Below are 26,321 nucleotides of genomic sequence, written 5' to 3' on the forward strand. Positions count from 1 at the left end.
TATTGACGCATAATGTTCCTGCGTGTGTGTGTGTGTGTGTGTATCCCATCTTTTTTACCCATTCATTTATCAATGAGCACTTAGATTGATTCCATAATTTTGGTATTGTGAATGTTTCAGTAAACATAGGGGTCCATAGATCTTTTCAAAATTGTATTTTCATATTCATTGGGTAAATAGCCTGTAGTGAAATTACTGAATTATATGGTATTTCATTTTCAATTTTTAAAGGATCCTACACACCGGTTTCCCCATTAGTTGCACCAATTTACATTCCTGCCAGCAGTGCACAGTGTTCCTTTTTTCCCCACATCCTTACCAACATTTTTTTATTGTCTTTTTAATTTTAGCCATTCTGAGAGAGATGAGGTGATATTTCATTGTGGGATAGGTTTGCATTTCCCTGATGATAGTGATGATGACCATTATTTCATGGTCTTTTGGCCATCTGTAGGTCTTTGGAAGAATGTTTCTCCAGATCTCCATTTTTAATTGGATTTTTGGGGGTTGAGTTGTGTAAGTTCTTTATATATTTTGATATTAATCCCTTATACAATATATCATTTGCAAATATCTCCTCCCATTTAGTAAGCTGCCTTTCTGTTTTTCTGATTGTTTCCTTTGCTGGGCAAAAGGTTTTTACTTGGACATAGGATCAACAGTTAATTTTAATTTTCTTTCCTTCATCTCAGGAGACTTATCTAGAAAAATGCTAGTCAGTGTCAGAAAAATTACTGTGTTCTCTAGGGTTTTTATGGATCAGGTCTCACATTTAGATCTTCAGTCCACTTTATTTTGGTGTATGGTTGAAAAGTGGTCCAGTTTCATTCTTTTCCATGTACCTGTCTGGTTTTCCCAGGACCATTTATTGAAGAGACTTTTTCCCACTGTACCTTTTTTGCCTCTTTTGTCATAAATTAACTGACCACATAAATGTGAGTTTATTTTCGAGCTTCCTCTTCTGTTCCATTGATCTATGTATCTATTTTTGTGTATGTGCGCCAGTACTATAGAGTTTTGGTTAATACAGCTTTGTAGTATATGTTGAAATCTGTGATTGTGATACCTCCAGTTGTATTCTTTTTCAAGACTGCTCTGGCTCTTTGGAGTCTTTCATGGTTCCATACAAGTTTTTAGGGCTCCTATGTTTTAATTATCTGAAATAATACTGTTGGTGTTTTGATAGGGATTGCATTAAATACATAGATTGCTTGGGTAGTATGAGCATTTTAACAGAATTAATTTTTCCAATCCAAGCTCATGGAATTTCTATTTGTTTACGTCATCTTCATTTTTTTCATGTTTTATAGTTTTTAGAGTACAGGTTTTTCACCTCCTTGCTCAAGTTTATTTCTAGATATTTTAATACTTTTGGTGCAATTGTAAATGGGATTGTGTTATCTTTCTGCTACATCATTAGTGTGTAGAAACACTACCAACTTCTGGATATTGATTTTGTATGCTCTAACTTTACTGATTTCATTTCTGTCTAGAGTTCCTTAGGTTCATCTATTTGGAACTCTTTTTGCTTCTTAAACCTGGGTGTCTATTTCCTTCTCTAAGTTAGAACAAGTAAGTTCTTATTTCATCACAAGTTTTCTTGCCTCTCTCTGTCTCCTTCTGGGACCCCTATAATGCAAATGTTTGTTCATTTGATATTGCCCAAGAGATCACTTAACCTTTCCTAATTTTTTAAAAATTATTGTCTCTTTTTGCTGTTCAGTTTGGGTCCTTTCCATTCACTTGTCTGCCAGATTATGGATGTGTTCTTCTGCATCCATTCATCTGCTGATTCCCTCCAGAGGATGTTTTGTTATTGTATTCTTCAACTGTGATTGGTTTTTATTTTTTTTTATCTCTTTATTGGAGGTCTCACTAAGTTCTGCCACTCTCATCCCTAGCCCAGTAAGCATCTTTAATCAGGCATATTGCTTATCTCTGTTTCATTTAGTTTTCTGAGATTTTGTCATGTTCTATGTTTTGGAGAATATTCTTCTGTCTCCCTGATCTGCTATATTTTGTGTTTCCATTGATTAGGTGGAACAGTTCCTTCTGAACTTCAAGGAATGGTCTTGTGTATGGCCATTCCCTATATAGATAATGTGTTCTTGGTTACTTTTCCTGGCTGGCTGGGTTCCTGGGCTCTCCACATAGTGGGTCCCCTGGCAGGATAGTTAAACTGGGGTGTTTCAAAACCCTACATGCAGAAGGTGCCTTGGCAGGATAAATAAGGCTGAAGTGAAACCATCATGTTCCAGGACTCTCCACACAGAGAGTACCCTGAAGAGGTGCCTAGAGCTGAGGTGGGGCAGAGGCCGAGGGGTGCTGGGGCACTCTGCAGGGAGCACCCATGCAGGACAGGTAAATCTAAAGCAGTTGTGTAAAGCCAGTGTAGTCTCTGAGCTCTTTATGCCAAATGTGCCGTGACGGGACAGCTAAAGCTGAAGCAGTTTTAAGCTGGGCTGTCCCAGTCCCACTGGGGCCGCCCATGCAGGAGAGCTGATGCTGAACAGGGTAAAAGCTGGGCTGTCCCTGAGTGCTCAACACAGGGGGTGCCCTAGCCACAGGACTGAAGCCAAGGCCAGTGAGGGTAGGAGTGTTCTCATGTGTTCCGCACAGGAGGTATCCCCTGGCGGCGTGAGTGGAACCAGTGCAGGTAAGGGCCAGGGGTTCTCTGGGTGCTTCACACCAGGGCACCCTGGCAGGGCAGTTGGTTCCAAAGCCAGAAGGTTCGAGAGCATGTTGATCCAGGGGTGCCCAAGCAAGCTGTCTAAAGCCGAAGTGCTATGGGCCTGGAGTGTTCCAGGGTGCTTTGTGCCTGTGTGTCCGTGGCACAAAGGCTGGAGTGGTCCAGAGCACTAACCAGGGGTATCCTACTGTGCACCGCGCTTTGGCCTCCTTGGTGAGACAGCTGGGGCTGGTGGGGGGTAGGGGCCCAGGGTTCACTGAGGTCGCAGGCCAGGCAGGGAACGGGACTGTCTACTGGTCGATGATTTCAAGGTGCGGGGGGAACATGGATTATGTCCATCAGCCCCTGCTACCCAGAGGGGATTGTAGTAGCACCCTCACCACTGATGGAGTTCTAGGGCTGGCGCTTTTATATGGTAATCATTCTTTTAAACCCTGGTTTGTTTGTTTTTTTCCTGTGCCCCAGCACAACCAGAGCTGGTGTGGGCCTGGGACCTGGCACCTGTTGAAGTCAACTGGTTTCGGTGTGCTGACCCTACTCCAGTGTGTACTTTAAATGTGGGGTGGAGACAGCATAAATTCTGTCACTGTCCGGTCCCACTAACCCAGAGATTTAATTATATCATGAAATCAGATTCAAAAAGTTCTAATAAATCTAATATAAATATAAATCCTGAGGTAAAAATTGTAATCTCCATACCAAACTGATGCTCAAATGTTTACTTTTTTCTCAATCATCTGATGTTAACAGATTAAAAATAATACATGCTTAAAGTCTTAAATGAAATCATGCAGAAACATATGTTAAAACATAACTCTTCATCCCCATATGCATTCAGGAGACTGGAACTGTGTATGGGGATAAAGGGTTATGTTTTGACATATGTTCGTGTATAATTTCATTTAAGATGTTAAGCATGTATCAGATGACTGAGGGAAAAAAAGCATATTTTGAAACTAATTTTGACCCATAAAGTCCATTCCTTTCCATTAGTTTTCACACAGTTACATGACTTGATCTATACTTTAACAAAAATTGGTCCTTGGTAAAAAATAAGTAAGTAAATACAAAAATAAAAATTCAGTGATATATATTTATGTACCTACTGAAAGGAAGGTTATTTCCTGTTATTTTCACAGGTAAACTTTCATCAACTAAACCTCTATCTTTCCTTTTATCCATAGTGTCCATATTTCTGGAAAAAAAAATAACATCAAAATTTTTTCGGTATAAACTCCTCAAAGAAACATCAAAGAAAAGGTCATACAATACTCCCACTTGTTCATCACCAGGTTTTATTTACATACATAAATCTATAAATATGCATAGCTAAATAAAAGGGAGACAGGTAGACAGGCAGCATGCATATGACTTCCCCATATGGCTTGTGGTTTTTGCCTTTTTTTTTATTCCCATTATAATGAAAGGACAGTATTAGTTTCAATTGCACAACATAGTGATTCAGCAATTCTATACCTTACTCAAGGCCCGTCATGATAAGGGTACTCATAATACCCTTCCCCTATTTCTCCATCCCTCCCACACACTTCCTCTCTGATCACAAACCACTAGTTTCTTCTCTAAAGTTAGAGTCTGGTTTTATGCCTCCCTTTCCCCTTGTTCCTTTATTTTGTTTCTTAAATTACACATGAGTACAATCAAATATTTGTCTTTGTCTTATTTCACTTAGCATTATATCCTCTAGTATATCCATGTTATTCCAAATGGCAAGATTTCATTCCTCCTAAGGTTGAGTAATGTTCCTGTGTGTGTGTTCCTCTGTGTATTTTGTTTCTCCACTCATCTACGGATGGACACTTGGGTTGCTCCCATAATTTGGCTAAGGTAAATGCTGCAATAAACATAGGGTGCCTATGTCTTTTCAGATTAGTATTTTCATATTCTTTGGGTAAATAATTAGTATTAAGATCATTGGATCAAATATAATTTTATTTTTAAACTTTTGAGGGAACTCTATAGTGTTTTTTTCACAGGTGCTGAAATAGTCTGAATTCCCAACAGTGCACAAGGGTTCCTTTATCTCTATATCCTCACCAAAATGTTTCTTGCGTTTCTGATTTTAGTCATTCTGAAAGGTGTTAGATGGTATCTCACTGTGGTTCTGATTTACACTTCCCTGACGATTAGTGATACCAGGTATCTTTTCTTATGTCTGTGGACCTTCTGTATGTCTTGTCTTTGGAGAAATGTCTGTTCATATCTTCTGCACATTTTTAAACTGGATCATTTGTGGTTTTGGTGTGGAATTATCTAAGTTTATCATATATTTGGATTCTCTGTATCAGATATATCATTTGAAAATATCTTCTTCCATTCAGTTAGTTGTCTTTTTGGTTTGTTGATGGTTTCTTTTGCTTTGCAGGAGCTTTTTATTTTAATGTAATTCCAGTAGTTTATTTAGGCTTTTGTTTCCCTTGCCTAAGATTTATCTAGAAAAGATTCAATGGCCAATGTCAGAGAAATTAATATGTTTTCTTTACGAATTTTATGATTTGAGGTCTTACATTTAGGTCCTTCATCCATTCTGAGTTTATTTTTGTGTATGGTTTAAGAAAGTGGTCCAGATTCATTCTTTTCCATATACCTGTCCAGATTTCCTAGTACCATTTGTTGAAAAACTTCTTTTTCCCATTGCATTCTAGTGCCTCCTCTGTTGAAGATTAATTGACCTTGTTTAAGTGTGGGTTTATTTCTGGGCTCTTTATGCTATTCCACTAATCTGTGTGTCTATTTTTGTGCAAGTAGCATACTCTTTTGATTACTATATCTTTGTAGTATATCTTGAAATTTTGGAATTGTGGTACCTCCATTTTTTTTTCCTTTTTTAAGATCACTCTGCTATTTGTTTTTTTTTTTTTCTTGGTTCCATACCAATTTTAGGACTACCTGTTCTAGTTCTATAAAAAATGCTATTGATATTTTCATAGGGATTGCATTAAAACTGTAGAAGGCTTTGGGTAATATGAATACTTTCATAGTATTTGTTCTACTGATCCATGAATATGGAATATCATTCTATTTATGTCATCTTCCATTTCTTGATCAAAGTGTGATAGTTTGCAAAATACAGGGAGTACCTGGCTGGCTCAGTTGGTAGAGCATGTGACTATGGATCTCAAAGTTGGTTATACGTTCAAGCGTCAGGTTGGGTGTAGAGATTACTTAAAAACGAACAACAACAATAAAAAGTACAAATCTTTCACCTCTTTAGTTAAGTTTATTCCTAGGTATTTTATTCTTTTTGGTGCAATTGTAAATGGGATTGTTCTCTTTCTGCTACTTCATATTAGTGTATAGAAATGCAACAGAGTACTGTGTATTGATTTTTTATCCACTGACTTACAGAATTCAATGATCCGTTCTGGGTTTTTTTGTTGGTTGGTTTGTTGTTTTGGTGGAATCTTCAGGATTTTATATAAATATCATTTCATTTTCAAGTAGTGAAAGTATTTTTTAATCTTCCTATCTTCCTTACCAATTTGGATGCCATTTATTTTTGTGTCTGATTACTGGGCTACAAATTCCACTACTATGTTGAGTTTTTCAGCACTAAGTATGATGTTGGTTGGGGTATTTTTATATATCACCTTTATTATGTTGAGGTATGTTCCCTGTAGATGTACCAGCGCTTTAATCATGAATGAATGCTGTGCTTGGTCAAATGCTTTTTCTGCCTCTGTTGAGATGCTCATTTGCTTTTTGTCTTTTCTTTTGTTGATGTGATGCATCACATGATTGGTGACAACTGAACCACCCTTGCATCCCAGAGATAAATCCGACTTGATTGTGGCATATGATTTTGATGTAATGAAGGATTAAGTTGAACAGTTTTACATCATGCTCATCAGAGATACTGGCCTCTAGTTCTCTGTCTTTGTAGTATCTTTATCTTGTTTTGGGAACAGGATAATGCTGGCCTCATAGAATTAGGCTGGAAAGTTTTCTTCCTCTTCTATTTTTGGAATACTTTGAAAATAACAGGTATTAACACTTCTTTAAATGTTTGGTAGAAATCACCTTTGAAGCTATCTGGTCCTGGACTATCCTGATTCACTTCGGGGAGGTTATTTGCTTCTAGGAGTTCATCTATTTCTTCTAGGTTGACCAATTTGTTGGCCAATATTTTTTCATAATATTCTCTTACAATCCTCTGTACTTCTGTGTTGTCAGCTGTTACTTTTCCTTTTGTTTCTGATTTTACTTTTTTGAGTCCTCTTTCTCTTTCTGTTAGGTTAGCTAATGGTTTATCAATTTTGTTGATCTTTTAAACTAGTCAGCTCCTAGTTTCATCAATCTGTTATCTTTGTTTGGCTTTTAGTTTCTATTTTTATTTATTTATTTATTAAAGATTTTATTTATTTATCAGAGAGAGAGAACACGTGCACACAAGCAGGCAGAGTGGCAAGCAGAGGCAGAGAGAGAAGCAGGCTCCCCGTCAAGCAAGGAGCCTGATACGGGACTCGATCCCAGGACCTAGGATCATGACCTGAGCAGAAGGCAGCAGCCTAACCCACTGAGCCACTCAGGCATCCCTAGTTTCTATATTTTAAAAAGTTCTTCTTTTGGGGCTCCTGGGTGGCTCAGTCGTTAAGCACCTGCCTTTGGCTCAGGTTATAATCCCAGAGTCCTGGGATCAAGCCCCACATTGGGCTCCCTGCTCAGTGGGAAGCTGCTTCTCCCTCTCCCACTCCTCCTGCTTGTATTCCCTACTATCTCTGTCAAATGAAATCTTTAAAGAAAAATTTCTTCTCTTAAATAAAGGAAATCTTTATTTCCTTCCTTTTGCTGGTTGTGGGTTTATTTATTCTTTTTCTAGCTCTATTAGGTGTAAGGTAGGTGGTTTTGAGATTTTTCTTGCTTCTTCAGATAGCCGTATATAGCTATATGAAAACAACTTTTGCTGCATCCCAAAGATTTTTGACCATTATCTTTCATTTTCATTTGTCTACATGTATTTAATTTTCTCTATGCATTGCTGGTTGACCCATTCATTGTTTAGTAGCATATTATTTAACCCCATGTACTTGTTTTCTTTCCTGATTTCATTTTATTTCTACTTTAATAGCATTAAGGTCCAAAAGATTCATGGTGTGACTTCAGTATTTTGAATTTGTTAAGACTTGTTTTACGGCTTAATGTGTGATCCATTCTGAAGAATGTTCCATGTGCCCTTGAAAGAATGTGTATTCTGCTGTTTTAGGATGGGATGTTCTGAATATGTTTATATATCCATATAATCAAATGTGTCACTCAAAGCCACCCTTTCCTTTTTACTTTTGTCTGGATGATTGATCCATTGATGTTAAGTAGGGTGTTAACGTTCCTTACTATTACTGTACTTCCTTTGTGTTTGTTAAAAAGCTGTTTTCAGTATATGGGTGCTTCCATGTTATACAATTATATCTTCTTGTTGGATTTTTCCCTTTATGATGTACTATCCTTGTCTTTTGTTACAGTCTTTGTTTGGGGGGGGCACCTGGATGTTGTAGTGGGTTAAGCATCTACCTCTTGGTTTTGGCTCAGGTTCTGGTTATCTCAGCACTGTGAGATCAAACCCGGTATAAGGCTCTGTGCTCAGCATAGTGTCTGCTTTAGATTCTCTTCTCCTTTCCCTGCCCCTTCTGCTGTGTGCTCTCTCTCAAATAAATAAAATTTTAAATTAAAAAATAATGTCTATTTTATCTCAGGATGCCTATGTTGCTCAGTTTGTTAAGCAGCTGATTCTTGATTTTGGCTTAGATCATGATATCAAGGTCCTAGGATCAAGCCCCACATCAGGCTCCATGCTTATCTGGGAGTCTGCTTGAGGATTCTCTCCGTCTCCCCTCTGGCCATTTGTGCACTCTCTGTCTCTAAAATAAATTTTAAAAAGATAAAGTATTTTCTCTGGCACAGGTATTATGACCCCAGTTTTCTTTTCATTCCCATTTTGCATGATAAATGCTTTTCCATCTCTTCACTTTCAGTGTTCATGTCTTTAAGTCTGAAATGAGTATCTTTTTTTTTTTTTTAAGATTTTTATTTATTTGACAGAAATCACCAGGAGGCAGAGAGAGAGGAAGGGAAGCAGACTCCCCGCTGAGCAGAGAGCCCAACGTGGGGCTCAATCCCAGGACCCTGAGATCATGACCTGAGCCGAAGGCAGAGGCTTTAACCCACTGAGCCACCCAGGCACCCCTGAAATGAGTGTCTTATACACAGCATATAGGGTGTTGCTTTTTTATCCATTCTGTCACCCTATGTCTTTTTTTTTTAAGATTTTATTTATTTATTTGACAGAGAGAGATTACAAGTAGGCAGAGAGGCAGGCAGAGAGAGAGAGGAGGAAGCAGGCTCCCTGCTGAGCAGAGAGCCCGATGCGGGACTCGATCCCAGGACCCTGAGATCATGACCTGAGCCGAAGGCAGCGGCTTAACCCACTGAGCCACCCAGGCGCCCACCCTATGTCTTTAGATGGGAGCTTTTAGTCCATTTATATCCAAAGTAATTATTGCTGGTATGTACTTACTGCCCTTTCACTTTTTTGTTGTTGTTGTTGTTTTGTAGTTCTTCTCTGTTCCTTTCTTCTCTTACTCTTTTCTCTCATGGTTTGCTGGCTTTCTTGAGTTACATGCTTATATTCTCCTTTCTCTTTACTTGTTGTTTATCTATTACATGTTTTTAATTTGTGGTTACTGCTAAGTTTATATATAACATTTATACATGCAGTAGTCTGTATTAAGTTAATGGTCACTTAAGTTTGAAACCACGGTAAAAGCACTAAAATTTACTGTTCTCCTCCCCACATTTTAGGTATATGGTATCATTCTTTACCTTCTTTCATTTTGTGAATCCCTTGACTGATTTTTATTTATATACTTAATTTTACTGCTATTGTGCTTCCTACTTTTCTTACTGCTGCCTACATTTTCCTTTCAAATCAAAGGGTCCCATTTTATATATCTTATAAGACTGGTTTAATAGTGATGAATTCCTTTAACTTTTGTTTTTCTGAAAAACTCTTTAATCTCTTCCATTCTGAATGACAGTCTTGGTGGATAAAGTGTTCTTGGTTTTAGGTTTGGGTTTTGTTTTTGTTTTATTTGTTTTCCTTTAGTAGTTTGAATATATAATGCCACTCCCTTCTGACTTGCAAAATTTCTGCAAAAAAAGAAGTCAGCTGACATGGGGTTTCCCTTGTAGGGATCTGCTTTTAAAATTCTGTCACTACTTTTCACCACTTAAATTACTTTATCTCTGAGTCCATAGTCTCTCATGGTTCATCTCCCCTTCCAATCTGAGGGGTTTGCAGTGGCGGGGGGGTGGGCGGTTGGGGTACCAGGTGGTGGGTATTATAGAGGGCACAGCTTGCATGGAGCACTGGGTGTGGTGAAAAAATAATGAATACTGTTTTTCTGAAAATAAATAAATTGAAAAAAAAATATTAAAAAAAAATTACTTTATCTCTTGGTATAGAACTCCTTGGGTTGGCTTTATTTGGGGCTCTGTGCATCATGCATCTGGCTTTCTGTTTCTTTCTCTAGACTCAGAAAGTTTTTAGCTATTATTTAAATAAATTTTCTACCCCCTTTTCTCTCTCTTTTCCTTCTGGAATCTCTATAATGTGAATGTTATTACACTTGATGGTGTTGCTGAACGCCCTTAATGTTTTTTCTCATTTTTTGATTTATTTTTTTCTCCTGTTCAGCTTGACTGCTTTCCATTACTGAGTCTTCCAGGTCGCTGATTCATAATTTTCCTTCCCTTAGTCTACTACTTATTCCCTCTACTGTATTTTTAATTTCATTTATTTATTTGTCTCTTATGGCTTCTTTTTTATGTTTTCCATCTCTCTGTTGGAGGTGTTACTGAGATCCTCTACTCTTTCCTCAAGTTCAGGGAGTATCTTTCTGACCATTACTTTAAATTCCCTATGAGGCATATTATCTCCATTCCGGGTAGTTCTTTTACTGAGATTTTGTTCTTTTCTTTCATTTGGGACAGATTCTTCTGTCTCATTTTGTCTAAATCACTCTTAGTATTTCTCTGTGTTAGAATATTCAGCTATAGCTCCTTCTCTTGAAAGTAGTGGCTAGGGGCACCTGGGTGGCTCAGTGGCTAAAGCCTCTGCCTTCGGCTCAGGTCGTGATCCCAGCGTCCTGGGATCGGGCCCCACATAAGGCTCTCTGCTCGGCGGGGGGCCTGCCTCTCTGCCTGCTTGTGATCTCCGTCTAATAAGTAAATAAATAAAATCTTAAAAAAAAAAAAAAAAGAAAGTAGTGGCTAGATGAAGAGGTCCTGTAGTGTCTTGCCATGCTATGTCCCCCATTCACCAGAACCTGACACTTCAGAGATGTAGCATGTAGTACTGCATGTACCCTACCACTGTGTCGGAGCCACATTTGTCATCATTCCAGTTGGCTCAATGGCTCTCTTCTGTTGTGGGCAGCAATTGGCCCTTCTATTGAAGGACCAGGCAGGGGCCACCTTGAGCTTGAGTTGGATCAGATCAGGAATTTTTTTCAGAGCCATAATAGCACCTGAGTGACATCTCCAGAGAAGCTTTCATTGGTGGGCAAAGCCTATATTCAGAGTAGATACCTGCCACCAGCCCATTGCTGTGGCTACAACTGAACTGGTACATTTGTGGTTTTTGTTTTTTCCCCTCTCCACTGTGCAGGAGTCACTTTGAAGTAGTGCTAGTGGCTGTCTGGGCTTCTTGCACACTGCTATGCTTTGGATGGACTCTCGCCAAGGGCATATTGAACAGGACAGGTCAGCAAGAGAACACAGTGGTTACACATCAGTGTCAGCAAGGTTTGCGCAAGTCTACTATAGGAGTCCTGTAGCTGCTTTGGAAAACTCCTGCCAAAACTCCTGCCAAGGAGGCAGGTCTGCAGAAAAATTCAGAGGCGGGGTGAAGCTCATTGTACTGTTCCAGTCTGTAGGAGGGGACCTGTGGCTGCTTTGGAAAACTGGTGAGGACTGGTTTGAGCAGGTGGGGTCAGGCCACTAGCTAGGTGGAGAGTAATCAAGTTGCACCAGTTCCTGCAGGTATCATCGTCTCTAGGCTGGGGGATGGTGCAAGGAAATGGTGCCACCCACTCTTGTTCTTGGAACAGTCTCCCTGCCCCTCTAGGATATGTTCTGAGATTAGGGTATAAATCTTCCTATATACCTTAGGTGTTTTTCAAATTGCTGCTTCTATACTGCATTTCAGGGAAGCTGTTATGCTGGTGGCTTTAAGGGTGGAACTCTGCTGCCTATCCCCCTCTGGCTCTCCCACAGCTAAACCAGCTGATTTCAAGTGTTAAGCCCTAGTGATTATGAAAATGCATGAAATTAAGACCCTCTGGTTTTCAAAGCCAAATGTTATGGGGATTTATCTTCTCAGCAAGGTTCCCCTGTGCCTGGGGTGTCTGGTGTGCTCCTCTCCCCTCCACATGTGTGATATCCCTCCTCAAAACACACACTTGCAGGTCAGTTTGGCTCCCAACCAGACCTCTGCCCTAACTACCCTCTTCAAAATGGTCTTTTCTCTATATCTATCTGTGGAGAGTCTGTTCCATCAGTCTTTGGGTCATTTTCTGCTTTATCTGTACTTTACATGGGTGTTATCTACTTGTATCTAAGGGATGAGGTGAGCTTGGGATCTTTCTACTCTGCCAACTTACCTGGAAGTTTCTCCTACTGTTGTTTTTCACTGGTATTCCAAAATATTTTCCACTGGAATTTATTTTTTTTTAATATCCTTTTTTTTTTTTTAAGATTTTATTTATTTGACAGAGATCACAAGCAGGCAGAGAGAGGTTCTCTGCTGAGCAGAGAGCCCGATGCCTATGCCAGCCTTGATCCCAGGACCCCGGGATCATGACCTGAGCCGAAGGCAGAGGCTTCAACTCACTGAGCCACCCAGGCACCCCATCCACTGGAATTTATCTTATAGGCACATTCAAGCATGTACAATTTGTTTAAAATTGCAATTTGCCTAAATATTGTTGTAGTTCTGATCTGACACCAGTGAAGTGGAACTTCAAAATCTAAAGGAGCCAAAATAACCCAGGAGGAAAAAGTGTCCCCCATTACTAAGTTCACAATGTCTGTGCATGTGAAAACTGGCATGTAGATTCAATGTAAACTAAGGAATGACAAAGAAACATCTTGTGAGTGACAAGAGTAAAAAAAAATACAAAAAAATTCTGTTTCAGAGACATCAAAACAATTTATCCTGTATTTTTACTTTAAAAAAATAAGGAAATTTTTTCTTGCAGTTTCTCCCTCTCCCTTTAACGCATTTTGCCCATTCCCTACTGCCCACCCCTCTGGCAAGTACTGTTTGTCCTCTTTACCTAGAGGTCTCTGACATTTGTTTCTTCATTTTTTTAATACTCCACATATAAGTGAAATAATTTGGTATTTGTCTTTCTCAGTCTGACTTATTTCACTTAGCATTATACCCTTTAAGTACACCCATGTTGTTGTAAATGGCAACTCTTAATTCTTTCATATGGCATATGGCTAACACATACTCACACACTACATCTTCTTTATCTATTCATCTTTTATGGACACTTTAGGTTTCTTCCTTGTCATGACTATTTTAAATGATGTAGTAATAACTTAATGGTTGATTGATCTTTTAAAATACTGTTTTTATATTCTTTGCATAAATTGCCAGTACTGGATTTACTGAATCATAAGATATTCCTATTTTTAATTTTTTGAGGAAACTCCATACTGTTTCTATAGTAGCTATACCAATCTGCCCTCCCACCAACAGTACACAAGGGTTCCTTTTTTTTTTTTTTCCCTTTAAAGAACATCCTGGTCAATACTTGTTTTTTCCTTCTCTTTGATTCTAGCCCTTTTGACAGGTGTGAGGTGGTATCTATTGTGGTTTTCCCCTGTATATCCCAAATGATTAGTTGATGCTGAACATCTTTTCATGTGTCTGTTGGCCATCTGGATTTCTGCTACAGAAAAATGTCATGACTTGACAATGAGGACCTGATGGTCAGATATTAATTCAGATGTATCATGTGCAAATACCTTCTCCCATTCATTAGGTTGCGTTTTGGTTTTTTGATGGTTTCCTTCACTGTGCAAAAGCTTTTTTTAAGGCTTTATTTTGGTGGTGTCCTGATAGTTTAATTTTGCTTTTATTTCCCTTGCCCGAGATTTATCTAAAAGAATGTTGCTAAGGCCAATGCAAAGAAATTACTGCTTATGCTTTCCTCAGCGTTTTATGGTTTCAAGTCTCACACTTATATCTTCAATCCATTTTGAATTTATTTTTGTGTGTGGTGTAAGAAAATGGTCCAGTTTTATTCTTTTGCATGTAATGTCCAATTTTCCCAGAATCATTTATTGAAGAGACTGTCTTTCTCCCAATGTATACTCTTGTCTCCTTTTTCATAGATTAATTGACCACATAAGCATGGATTTATTTCTGGGCCATCCTGTTCTATCTGTCCAAGTATTTCTGTGGCAGTACCATACTGTTTTGATCACTACTTCTTTGCATTATATCTTGAAATTCAGGATTTTATCTTTCAGTATTGTTCTTTTTTTTTTTTTTTTTTCAAGACTGCTTTGGCTATTCATGGTCTCTTGTTGTTCCATATAAATTCTGGTATTATTTGTTCTAGTTCTGTGAAGGAAAGAAGGCATTCTTCTTTATTTTATTTATTTATATTTTTAATTTATTTGAGCCAGAGTGAGGGAGAGAGAGAGCACAAACAGGGCATTGCAGAAGGAGAGGGAGAAACAGGCTCCCCGGTGAGCAAGGAGCCTGATCCAGGGCTTCCATCCCAGGACCCTGAGACCGCAACCTGAACCCAAGGCAGGTGCTTCACTGACTGAGCCATCCAGGTGCTCCTATTTTATTTTTAAGATTTTACTTGAGAGAGAGAGTACAAGACGGGGTAAGAGCAGAGAGAGAGGGACAAGCTGACTCTGTGCTGAGCGCAGAGCCCAATGCAGGGCTCAGTCCCACGACCCTGAGATCATGACCTGACTGAAACCAAGAGGCAGGCACCCAACCTACTGAACCACCTAGGTGTCCCAGAAAGAAGGCTTTCTTATGGATCTTCTTGAAACTCTAAGCTTTTTATATTTAAAGAAGCTACTGCTTTTGTGCAGAAATTGCTATTAGGCATTCAAATTTTCAAGCTCAAAAAGATTGAGGGAAAATACACAACTGTGTATTGCAAGAGCATTGCTTGTAACACACAGCTTCAGTGCACACATATTCAAAAGCTACCTTTTAATCCTATTTCTGGATGTACTATGAACTTGGCAGAATATTCAACTAAACAAATACAAATAATTTGTATCCTGTTATTTCTGATAAAAAAAAATGAATACATAAGCTTTCACACAAACACACTGTACCAGAAAAAAATCTGACATATTTACTGCTTAAAAATAAACCTGATTTCCCTTTGAGATATAATCTAATCCCCATTTCGGAATGTTCTGAAAGCCACCCATAAAGGAAATACTCCCAGTATTCCAGGTTTCATTATGCTGTCCCCAAATAAAGCAAAATTAATTAAGTCATAGTAGTACTGCAGGTATACCCAATGATGTTATTAACCTGGTTTCAAATCTATGTACCGAAGGATCATCCTGACATAGTGATAAACATACTGTCTGATTTATGTAAATACATAATTTTAATATTTCCATCAATATTGAAAAAAATTCTGTTAGTGAAAAATACTAGTTTTTAGCTTTGAGATAAAGGAACAATAAAAGTGGATTGGACGTTCGTAAAAATCAAATCAATACTGAAAGTAACAGAAGAGCATGTGAAAGCTAAGTTCCCACCTTAGAGATAATTTCAAGAAGGTTATATTTTTAAAAATCATCTCAATTATGAAAATAATAAAAATTTAATTTTGAATAAATAAATTGGAAAAAAAAATTTAATTTTGTTTTTGCTCTTATTTAATATTTTTGGTTTCTTTTTTTTTTTTTTGGTTTCTTATCAAAGTTACCCACATTCCTTGTATTATTATTTATTGACACTCATCATTTTATTCCATTATAATGCTGCTAAAATAGGTTTCTACTTTTTAAAAATTTAAATATCACATTTTATCTCCTTTTCAGATGTGGACAAGGATGGAAAGGAAATCGATGCCACATCAAGGTTAACCCTTCCCCTGCAGATTTCACATACACTCAGAATAGTAAGTGATACTGTGACTAATTGCTTAAATTTGGAATTTTGAACGTTTTTCACTGCATACTTATCTTTTTAATTGGTTTGAAATTCCAGATATATGGACTTTCCTGGGCATTGGATTAGCTTTCCTGATGATTCATATTATAGTTGCAGTTGTGTGTTTTCTTGCAAACAGAAAAGTATCAGTCAGGTAAGTGATGCCTTTGATTGCTAAATAAAATATACTGTGGCAGAACAATTTTCTGAAACATTTCAGTTCCTTCGTTTTTCTTTCACTTCATTTATATGCAGGTAACTTTAGTGTTTCTACGCTTTGTGTATTTCTTTCCTTCTGGGCAGAATGTAGGAGCCTACTTAACAATAATCATTCTTCTTTTTTCAGTAAAAAGCCTTAAGTTTACTTTCCACATTGTGTTAAAAGCAGTTTTGATGACAAGAAAGGGAATGTGGCATTCTCCACAGATTAAGAGACATGAGGGTATCAGTGTCCCACTTGCTGGTGGCACCTGGGGAAGGCAACAGAACTGCAAATGAGATGCTTTCTTGGTCCTCCCAGTGAACTCTAAACATCAGTGTTTCAGGTCAAGACTCCCAGGTTCTAGGTAATATACAGAACAGAGACCAGGAGTTGTTGTACCCAAAAGAATTAATGCAAAACTAAGAAGACCCCAATTACTAGAGGGAGAGAGCCCAAGAGGATAGTGGAGTAGGAGGATCCGAAGCTCACCTTCTCCCCTCCTAGATAACAGCCACATCAGTGCAACTAACCCAGAAAAAGACTCAAAGACTGGCAGAACAGGCTCTGTACAGTTAATTCTAGAGCATCAGCGACACCAAAAATGGTGGGAGGCACAAACAGTCAAGAACCAAACTCCCACAAGATTAAACTGCACTGGAGAGACCAGTCCCCCTAATATTTTACTCCAAAAATGAGCAGGGATTAACTTTTGGAGTTTTTAATAACTAGAGGAGCTTAAAACTGAGTACTTTAAAAATCAGTAGGCTTTACTTTGGAAGAGCTAGAAGGCAATAGGAAACTGAGTTGCCATCCTTAAAGACAGAACGTAACAAACAACCCAGCCAAAATATAGCAAAGCAGCAGCAATCTGAAAATTACTTGGGGCATGCATGAAGTAGATTTCTTTACTAATCTCAGAATGCATGCTGCAAGGGCAAGGATTTTTAGGAGACTTATCCAAAAACATAAGAACTGGCCCCCTGGCACCTTAGACAACCAGACACCTTCAAGAATGAGCATGAACACTCGTTATCTAGCTTGCTCACACTGTATACCCTACCCCACATTCTCCTATGGATCTGGCCCCATCATACCCACCCAGCTGGGCAGGAGTCATTCCAAAGCAGTGACTGTCAAAACTCATTCTACAAGTAGCCCTGCTAGAAACTAGTGACATTCGTCACTTACCCCCTGCTAACACCACACGCCCTGCATTCTACTGCAGACCTATCCCATCCAACCTGCTCCACTGGGGAAGAATCCCTCCATAGCAGCTTCTGACAAGTATCATCCTGCAATCAACTACAATAGTTCAAAGCACCACTCCAAAGTGACTCCTGCCCTGGGGAGCTGGGGAGAGGGGAAGATAACCATACACACCAGTTCCACTGCAGCCCCATCAGGGGACTAGGGATAGACATCTGAAACGACTGCCAACATCATCCACCAACAAAAACCTCATGGGGAACAGCACAAGGAAAAAACCCTGTAGCTCAGGGCCACTGCAACCCCAACAGACTGGAGGCAGATATTTGGTCTCAGTGAAGACCCCACTCACCAATGAAAACCTCTCAGGAAATGATGCAGGAAAAGCGTCCTACAATTTGATGCTACCACAGCCCCAGCAAATGGGCTGATGGTAGGCATTTGGTCTGAACCAACTTAAAGCCCAAGGTAACCACGGATTGGCCCTTCAACAGCATAAGGATCATACCTTACCCAGAACAGAGAAAGGGGGCCACTGTAGCCAACTGGACAGAGGGCAAACAAGGCTCAGCCACAACAGGATGCATGCAATACATAAAGGAAACGCCTCTATTGTGACTGGCTCTGGTGAACAGGGAGCAGTGCTCTAAAAGGCACCACAGGACCTCTTCTTGGTAAGGCCACTAATTTTAAATCAGAAGACATAATTGATTTTCCTACTACAGATTAATAAACACGGAGACTTAAACAAAATGAAGGGACATAAGAATAGATCACAAATGAGAGAAGAGGACAAAATCACAGCAAAAAGCTAAAGGAAAAGGAGATAAGCAATATGCCTAATAGAATTCAAAGTAATGATCGTAAAGAACTTACTGGACTAGAAAAAAGAATGGAGGATCTCAGTGAGACTTTTAACAAAGAGATAAAAAACATAAAAAAGACCCAAAGATGAAGACCTCAATAACTGAAATTAAAAATACACTAGATGAAATAAACAGTAGATTAGAGGAAGTAGAAGAACACATGAATGACCTGGAGAACAGAATAACGGAAAATAAACAGCTGAAGAGCAGAAAGAAAAAGAGTAATAGAAATTGAGAACAGGTTAAACAACAGGTTAATAGGTTAAACATACTCAGCAACAACATCAATAACACTCACATTATAGGGATCCAAGTAGAAGAGAAAGAAAAGGAGCATAAAATTGATTTAAAGAAAAAAATAGCTAAAATTTTCACTCATCTGGAGAAGGAAACAGAAATCTAGGTGCAAGCGGCAGAGAGAGCCCCAAAATCAACCTAAGAAGGTTCACACCAAGCCACATAATAATTAAAATGGAAAAAAGTAATGATAAAAAGAAGACTTCAAAAGCAAAAAGAGAACAGAAAACAGGTACCCCATAAAGCCTCTTAGCTACTCTTTTAGCAGAAACTCTGCAGACCAGAAGAGAAGGGCATGATCCATTCAAAATGCTGAAAGGAAAAAAAAAGATCTACAACCAAGAATACTCTATCCAACAAGGCTATCATTTATAACACAGGACTGTTAAAGAGTTCCCGGACAAACAAATGTTAAAAATGCTTTTCACTGTATGGCATGGAGTACAGGGTATGGTGCATAAACAGTGAATTTGGAACACTGGAAATAAGTAAGTAAATAAATAAATGTGTTTATCACCACTAAACCAGTCATACAAGAAATGTTAGAATCGAGTCTGATTGGAAAGAAAATGTAAAAATGGAAGATAAATTTGAAAAGACAAAATTTTCATAAGCAAATACAAGCATAATAAAAAGTATCAGATTTGGAACAAATGACTTGCTCAGAAGAACACACAACTTTTGATCTCTAGGTTATGAGTTCAAGCCCCAAGTAGGGTGTAGAGATAAATAAACTTTAAAACAAACAAACAAAGGAAAATACTAATCACATATAACACAAGTACAGAGGTTAAAACACAAAAGCAGTAAAATCAATTATATCAATAAACAGTCAAGGAATTAAAAATAAAAGATGCAAAATATGATATCATATGCATAAAACATGGAGGGGTAAGATTTTGTGCTTTTAGAATGGGTTCCAACTTCAGCAACCTTCAACTAATGTAGATTTCTATATGCATAGGATATTATACATCAACCCAATGACAACCACAAATCAAAAACCTGTAACAGATATGCAAAACATAAAGAGAAAGGAATTCAAGTAGATCACTAAAGAAAGTCAGCAAATCACAAGGGAAGAGAGCAAGAAAAGCAAGATACAGGTTAGAACTATCCAAACAACCATAAAACAAGTAACAAAATGTTAGTAAGTACATACCCATTGCTAATTACTCTGAATGTAAATGAACGAAAAACTCTAGTGTTTAGTTACACTTTTTTTTTTTTTAAGATTTTATTTATTTATTTGACAGAGATCACAAATAGGCAGAGAGGAAGGCAGAGGGGGGTGGGGGAGCAGACTCCCTGCTAAGCAGAGAGCCTGATGCGATGCAGGGCTCCATCACAGGACCCTGAGATCATGACCTGAGCTGAAGGCAGAGGCTTAAGCCACTGAGCCACTCAGGCACCCCTTAGTTACACCTTTTATGCTGTAACTGCGATAAAAGACCAAGACCTAGGTATATGCTGCCTACAAGAGACTCACTTCACACCTAAAGACACATACAAATTGAAAGCAAAGGGTGGAAAAACATTTACCATGCAAATGAAACAAATAAGATTAAATAAATCTTAAAGACTGTAACAAGAGGTGAGGACAGTACCCAATGATAAAGGAAACAATCCAACAAGAGAATATAACAATTGTAAATATTTACACACCCATCATGGAAGCACCTAATACATAAAAAAAAAAAAAACTATTAAGAGATATTAAGGATTAAGCTGACATTAATATAATAATAGTAGGGGACTTTTAACACCTTACTAATATCAATGGATAAATCATCCAGACAGAAAATCAATAAGGGAAGAGTGGCTTTGGAAGGCAAATTGGACTAGATGGATCCAATAGATATATTCAGAGAACCCCATTCAGAAACAATAGAATACACATTGTTTTCAAGGGCACATGGGACATTCTCCAGAACAGATTATTAGGCCATAAATCAAGTCTCAGCAAATTCAAAAGAAATGAAATTGTATCATGCATCTTCTCTGACCACAAAATGTGTAAATCAATCACAAGAAAAAAATCTGGAAAGAACACAAATACATGGAAGCTAAATGACACACTACTAAACAGCAAATGGGTCCAAAAATCTTTGGGAGACAGCAAAAGCTGTTTTAAAAGGGAGGTTTATAGCAATATAGGTCCACCTTAGGAAGAAAAATCTCAAATAAGCAACCTAACCTTACAACTAAAGGAGCAAGAAAAAGAAAAACAAAGCCCCAAACCAGTAGAAGGAACAAAATAATAAATATTAGAGTGTAAATAAATGAAACAGAGAATGAAAGAAAAAAAAAAAACCCACAAGAGAACAGATCAATGAAACCAGATAATATTTTTTTTTTAAATATCAACAAATCTGATATACCTTGAGCCAGATTCATCCAAGGAGAGAGGACTCAAACACATAAAATCAGAAATGAAGAGGAGAAATACCCACTGAAACCACAGAAATACAAGCAATAATAGAGATTTTGAAAAATTTTATGCTAACAAATTGGACAATCTAGAAAAAAATGGATAAATTCTTAGGAACATATAACCTTCAAATTTGAATCAGGAAGAGATACAAAATTTGAATTGAGGTTTTTTTTTTTATCATGAATGGATGCCATATTTTATTTGACGATTTTTCTGCATTTATGGAGATGATCATATGGCTTTTATCCTTTCTCTTGTTAGACTGAACACTACCAATGAAACTGAATCAGTAATCAAAAAACTCCCAACAAACACAAGTCCAGGAACAGATGGCTTGAAATGTGAATTCTATCAAATATTTAAAGAAGAGTTAATACCTACTCTTCTCAAGCTATTCCAAAAAAATATAAGATGAAGGAAAGACTCCGAAATTCACTGGACAAGGCCAGCATTACCCTGATACCAAGACTAGATAAAGACACTAGGAAAAAAAGCAAACAAGGCCAATCTCTCTAATGAACATAGTTGTAAAAATCCTCAACAAATATTAGCAAATAAAATCCAATGATACATTAAAAAAATCATTCACCATGATCCAGTGGGATTTATTTCAGAGATAACAGTGGTTCAATATTTACAAATCAGTGTGATCTATCACATTAACAAGAGAAAGGATAAAAATCATATCATCATCTCCATAAATGCAGAAAAATCATCTGAGAAAGGATGGCATCCATTCATGATAAAAAACTCTCAGTAAAATGGTTTTAGAGGGGACATACCTCAACATGATACAGGCCATATATGAAAACAAAACAAAACAAAAACACGGCTAATATCATTCTCTGTGGTGAAAAACTGAGAGTTTGTCTCTAAGACCAGGAATAAAACAAGGATGTCCACTCTCACCAGTTTTATTCAACAAAGTACCGGGATTTGTCTGATTGCTAGGATAGGCCACAGCAATCAGACAAGAAAAGAAATAAAAGGCACCCAAATTCATAAGAAAGAAGTAAAACTTTCACTACTTGCAGATGCCAGATACTCTGTAGAAAACCATAAATATTCCACCACAAAACTACTAAAACTGATAAATGAATTCAGTAAATACACAGGATACAAAATTAACATATAGAAATCTACTGCATTTCTATACACTAATAATGAAATAGCAGAAAGAGAAATTAAGAAAATAATCCTATTTACAATCACACCAAAAATAATGAACTACCAAGAATGAACTTAACCAAGGTGAAAGACATTTACTCTGAAAACTCTTAACAAATTCAAGAAGGAAATTAAAGATGACAAAAACAAATGGAATGATAATCCATGCTCATGAATTGAGAGAACAGTATTATATTGTCCATACTACCAAAGTAATCTACAGATTTAAAGCAATCACTTTCAAAATACCAACAGCATTTTTTTATTATTATTTTTTTTACCAACAGCATTTTTAACAGAACTAGAATAATCCTAAAATTTTATATGACATCACAAAAGACCCCAAACAGCCACAGTCATCTTGAAAAAGAAGAAAACTGGATGTGTCACAACCCCAGATTTCAAGCTATACTACAAAGCTGTAGTAATCATGACAGTATGCTACTGGCACATAGATCAATAAAACAGAATAGCGAGCCTCAAAATAAACCATGCTTATATGGTCAGTTAATCTACAACAAAGGAGACAAGAATACGCAATTGAGTCTCTTCAATAAACGAAAACTGGGAAAACTGGGCTGTTACATGCAAAAGAATGAACCGTGACCACTTTCTTATGCCATACAAAAAAATAACCTCAAATGGATTGAAGATCTAAGTGTGAGACCTGAAGCCATCAACTCTACAGGAAAACACAGGCTGTGCTATTTCTGATACATTTTTCTAGATCGGTCTCTCAGGCAAGGGAAACAAAAGCAAAATTCAACTACTGGGATTGTATCATTAAAAAAGGCTTTTGCACTGCAAAGGGAACAACTGAAAAAACATTAAGGTAACCCACTGAATGGGAGAAGATATTTGGAAATAATACATCTGATAAAGAGTTAACATCCAAAAGATATCAAGAACTTAAATAACTCAACATCCAAACAACAACCTGGCTAAAAATGGTCAGAGGATCTGACCTTAATGTCAGGTCATGACATTTTTCCCAAAGGAGATATCCAGATGGCCAACAGACACATGAAAAGATGGTAAATGTCAACTAATTATTAGGGAAATGCATATCAAAACCACAATGATACAGCACTTCACACCTATCAGAATACCTAAGATAAAAAATGACAAGAAATAAGTGGTGTTCACGAGGACGTAGAGAATGAGGAACCCTCACACTATAGATGGTAAGGCAAATTGGTACAACTACTGTAGAAAACAGTATGGGGGTTCCTTAAACATTAAAAATAGCATTTCCACTAGTAAGCAGTTACTCAAAGGAAAGAGAAGTACTAATTTGAAAAAAATATACATATTTCGATGTTTATTGAAGCATTATTTACAATAACCAAATTATGGAAGCAACTCAAGTTTCCATCATAGATAAATGTGGTATATAAGCACCTGGGTAGTTCTATCAGTTAAGCATATGACCCTTGATTCAGCTCAGGTCATAAGCTCAGGATTGTGAGATTAAGTTACCAATCGGGCTCTGCACTCAGTTTAGAGTCTGCTTGGATGCTCTCTGTCTCCTTCTCCCTCTCCCCCTGTTCACATTCTTTCTTACTCTCTTTCTCTAAACAAAATCTGAAAAAAAAAAAAAAAAAAAAAGATGTGAGATATATGTACACATACATACAGTGGGCTATTTCTCAGCCATTAGGAAGAATTAAGTCTTACCATCTGCAACAACATGGGTAGATCTAGCAGGTATAATGCTGAGTGATGTAAGTGATATATGATTTCACTCATATGTGGAATTTCATTAAAAAAAAAGAAAACAAAGCAAAAAGACCAAAAAATAAGACTCATATACAGAGAACAAACTAATGGTTTGAGAAATGTGAGGAATTTTTTTAATCATTTTATTGTATACCTGAAACTTAATATAATGGTTTATATTTTTCATATTTGAATTAAAAACCAAACAAAACAAAACATAACAAAAAGTAAGAAGAGCTTATAATCTACATTGCCATTCAGGATCCTGGGAGCTTCCTGCCCAATATCCATCTTCCTATCACCCATATGGAATATATGTCACCCCAGTAATGAAAATGCTTGGCTTTTCCATGAACTGAGTAAGATAAGGGCTCAGACTAAGATTTAATGACATTTCAAGGAATTAAAGAAATGCATCATCTCTTGCATGCCAGAATGTGTGATCAAAGACTTAGATCTCCACCAATACCAATGTGTCACAGAATACTGGATAACCGCATTTTCCTTGGTGGTAGTTTTTTGTATACTTAATGAATTCTTCTCAGATCTCCAGCCCGCAATCATGGTAATTAGCAGACACCAATCTTGGTATATAAATTAAGACAGTTATTATAGACCTACTGTGTTCATCAGGAGAAAAAAAATGATATCTTCAATCTTATTACTATCAAGAAGATCTTACTCATCTATTAATTCATTAATTATTTCTTATGTGCTTTAAATATACCAGACAATGTGGATACAAACATGAATGAGAATCAGTGTGGACTTAAAGGAGTTAATAATCTAGTGAGAAAGATATATGCACTTGCTAAGTGAAATAACAATTTTGTGCTAGAATGCACACATGTATTAGGATTCTCTAGAGAAACAAATGATCAGATAGATATCCTATTATTTCTATGTGTGTGTGTGTGTATTTATGGGTATATATCTTAAAATATCTTACTATATTAACACATATAATATAGAATATTGACAAATTATATAAATATATTAATCTTGATGGAAGATATCTTAAACATAATTCTACAAATAATATGTATTATTATATTACATCATGCTTATTTAATTATACAAATGATACATAATATTAATGAAATCATTTTAATTATAGTAATTTAAAGTATTAATATACTGAAATAAAGATTTATTTTAAAGAATTGGCTCATATAATTGTGGGGGCTGGCAAGCATGAAACTTGTAGGGCAGGATGCTAAGTTGGAAATTCAAGCAAGAGTTGATGGTACTGGGAGATTGAGGCAGTGATCAAAAACCTCCCAAAAGACAAGAGTCCAGGACCTGACAGATTCCCTGGAGAATTCTATCAAACATTCAAAGAAGAAATAATACCTATACTCCTGAAGCTCTTTCAAAAAGTAGAAACAGAAGGAAAACTTCCAGACTCTTTATGAAGCCAGCATTACCCTGATCCCCAAACCAGGCAAAGACCCCACCAAAAAGGAGAATTTCAGACCAATATCCCTGATGAATATGCATCCTAAGATTCTCAATAAGGACCTAGCTCATAGGATCCAACAAAACATTAGAAAGATTATCCACCATGACCAGGTGGAATTTTCCAGGGGATGCGGGGGTGGTACAACATTCCCAAATCAATCAATGTGATAGAACAAATCAGTAAGAGAAGGGAGAAGAACCATATGATCCTCTCAATTGATGCAGAAAAAGCATTTGACAAGATACAGCATCCTTTCCTGATTAAAATGACTCAAAGTATAGGGATAGCGGGAACAATCCTCAACTTCATAAAATCTATCTATGAAAAACCCACAGCGAATATCATCCTCAATGGGGAAAAGCTGACAGCCTTCCCTTTGAGATCAGGAACACGACAAGGATGTCCACTCTCACCACTATTGTTCAACAAAGTACTAGAAATCCTATCAACAGCAATCAGACAACAAAAAGAAATAAAAAGTATTCAAATTGGCAAAGAAGAAGTCAAACTTTCTCTCTTCGCAGATGATATGATACTTTATATGGAAAACCCAATAGAAAACCTACTAGAACTCATATAGCAATTCAGTAATGTGGCAGGATACAAAATCAATGTACAGAAATCAGTTGCTTTCTTATACACTAACAATGAAAATATAGAAAGGGAAATGAGAGAATCAATTCCATTTACTAGAGCACCAAGAACCATAAGATACCTGGGAATAAACCTAACTAAAGAGATAAAGGATCTATACTTGAGGAACTATAGGACACTTATGAAAGAAATTGAAGAAGACACAAAAAGATGGAAGACCATCCTATGCTCATGGATCAGAAGAATAAACATTGTTAAAATGTCTACACTGCCTAGAGCCATCTATATTGTCAATGCCATCCTGACCAAAATTCCACTGGCATTTTCTCAAAGAGCTGGAACAAACAATCCTGAAATTTGTATGGACCTGGAAGAGACCCTGCATTTCTAGGAAAATGTTGAAAAAGAAAAACAAAACTGGGGGCATCATGTTGCCTGATTTCAAGCTTTATTACAA

At 37.3% G+C, this 26,321-nt stretch overlaps 1 protein-coding gene across 1 annotated transcript in view; it reads left to right on the top strand.

Annotated features, from left to right (window-relative positions):
• MALRD1 (MAM and LDL receptor class A domain containing 1) overlaps window positions 1-26,321 on the top strand; it is an 838,152-nt gene that overhangs the window by 782,099 nt on the left and 29,732 nt on the right. The window contains exons 40-41 of the mRNA XM_044228594.1: window positions 15,806-15,885; window positions 15,975-16,071. Of these exons, the coding sequence (XP_044084529.1) occupies window positions 15,806-15,885; window positions 15,975-16,071 (177 nt within the window). The remainder of the gene's footprint in view (window positions 1-15,805; window positions 15,886-15,974; window positions 16,072-26,321) is intronic.

This window comes from Neovison vison, chromosome 12 (genome assembly GCF_020171115.1).
Source record: "Neovison vison isolate M4711 chromosome 12, ASM_NN_V1, whole genome shotgun sequence".
Classification (NCBI taxonomy): domain Eukaryota; kingdom Metazoa; phylum Chordata; class Mammalia; order Carnivora; family Mustelidae; genus Neogale; species Neogale vison.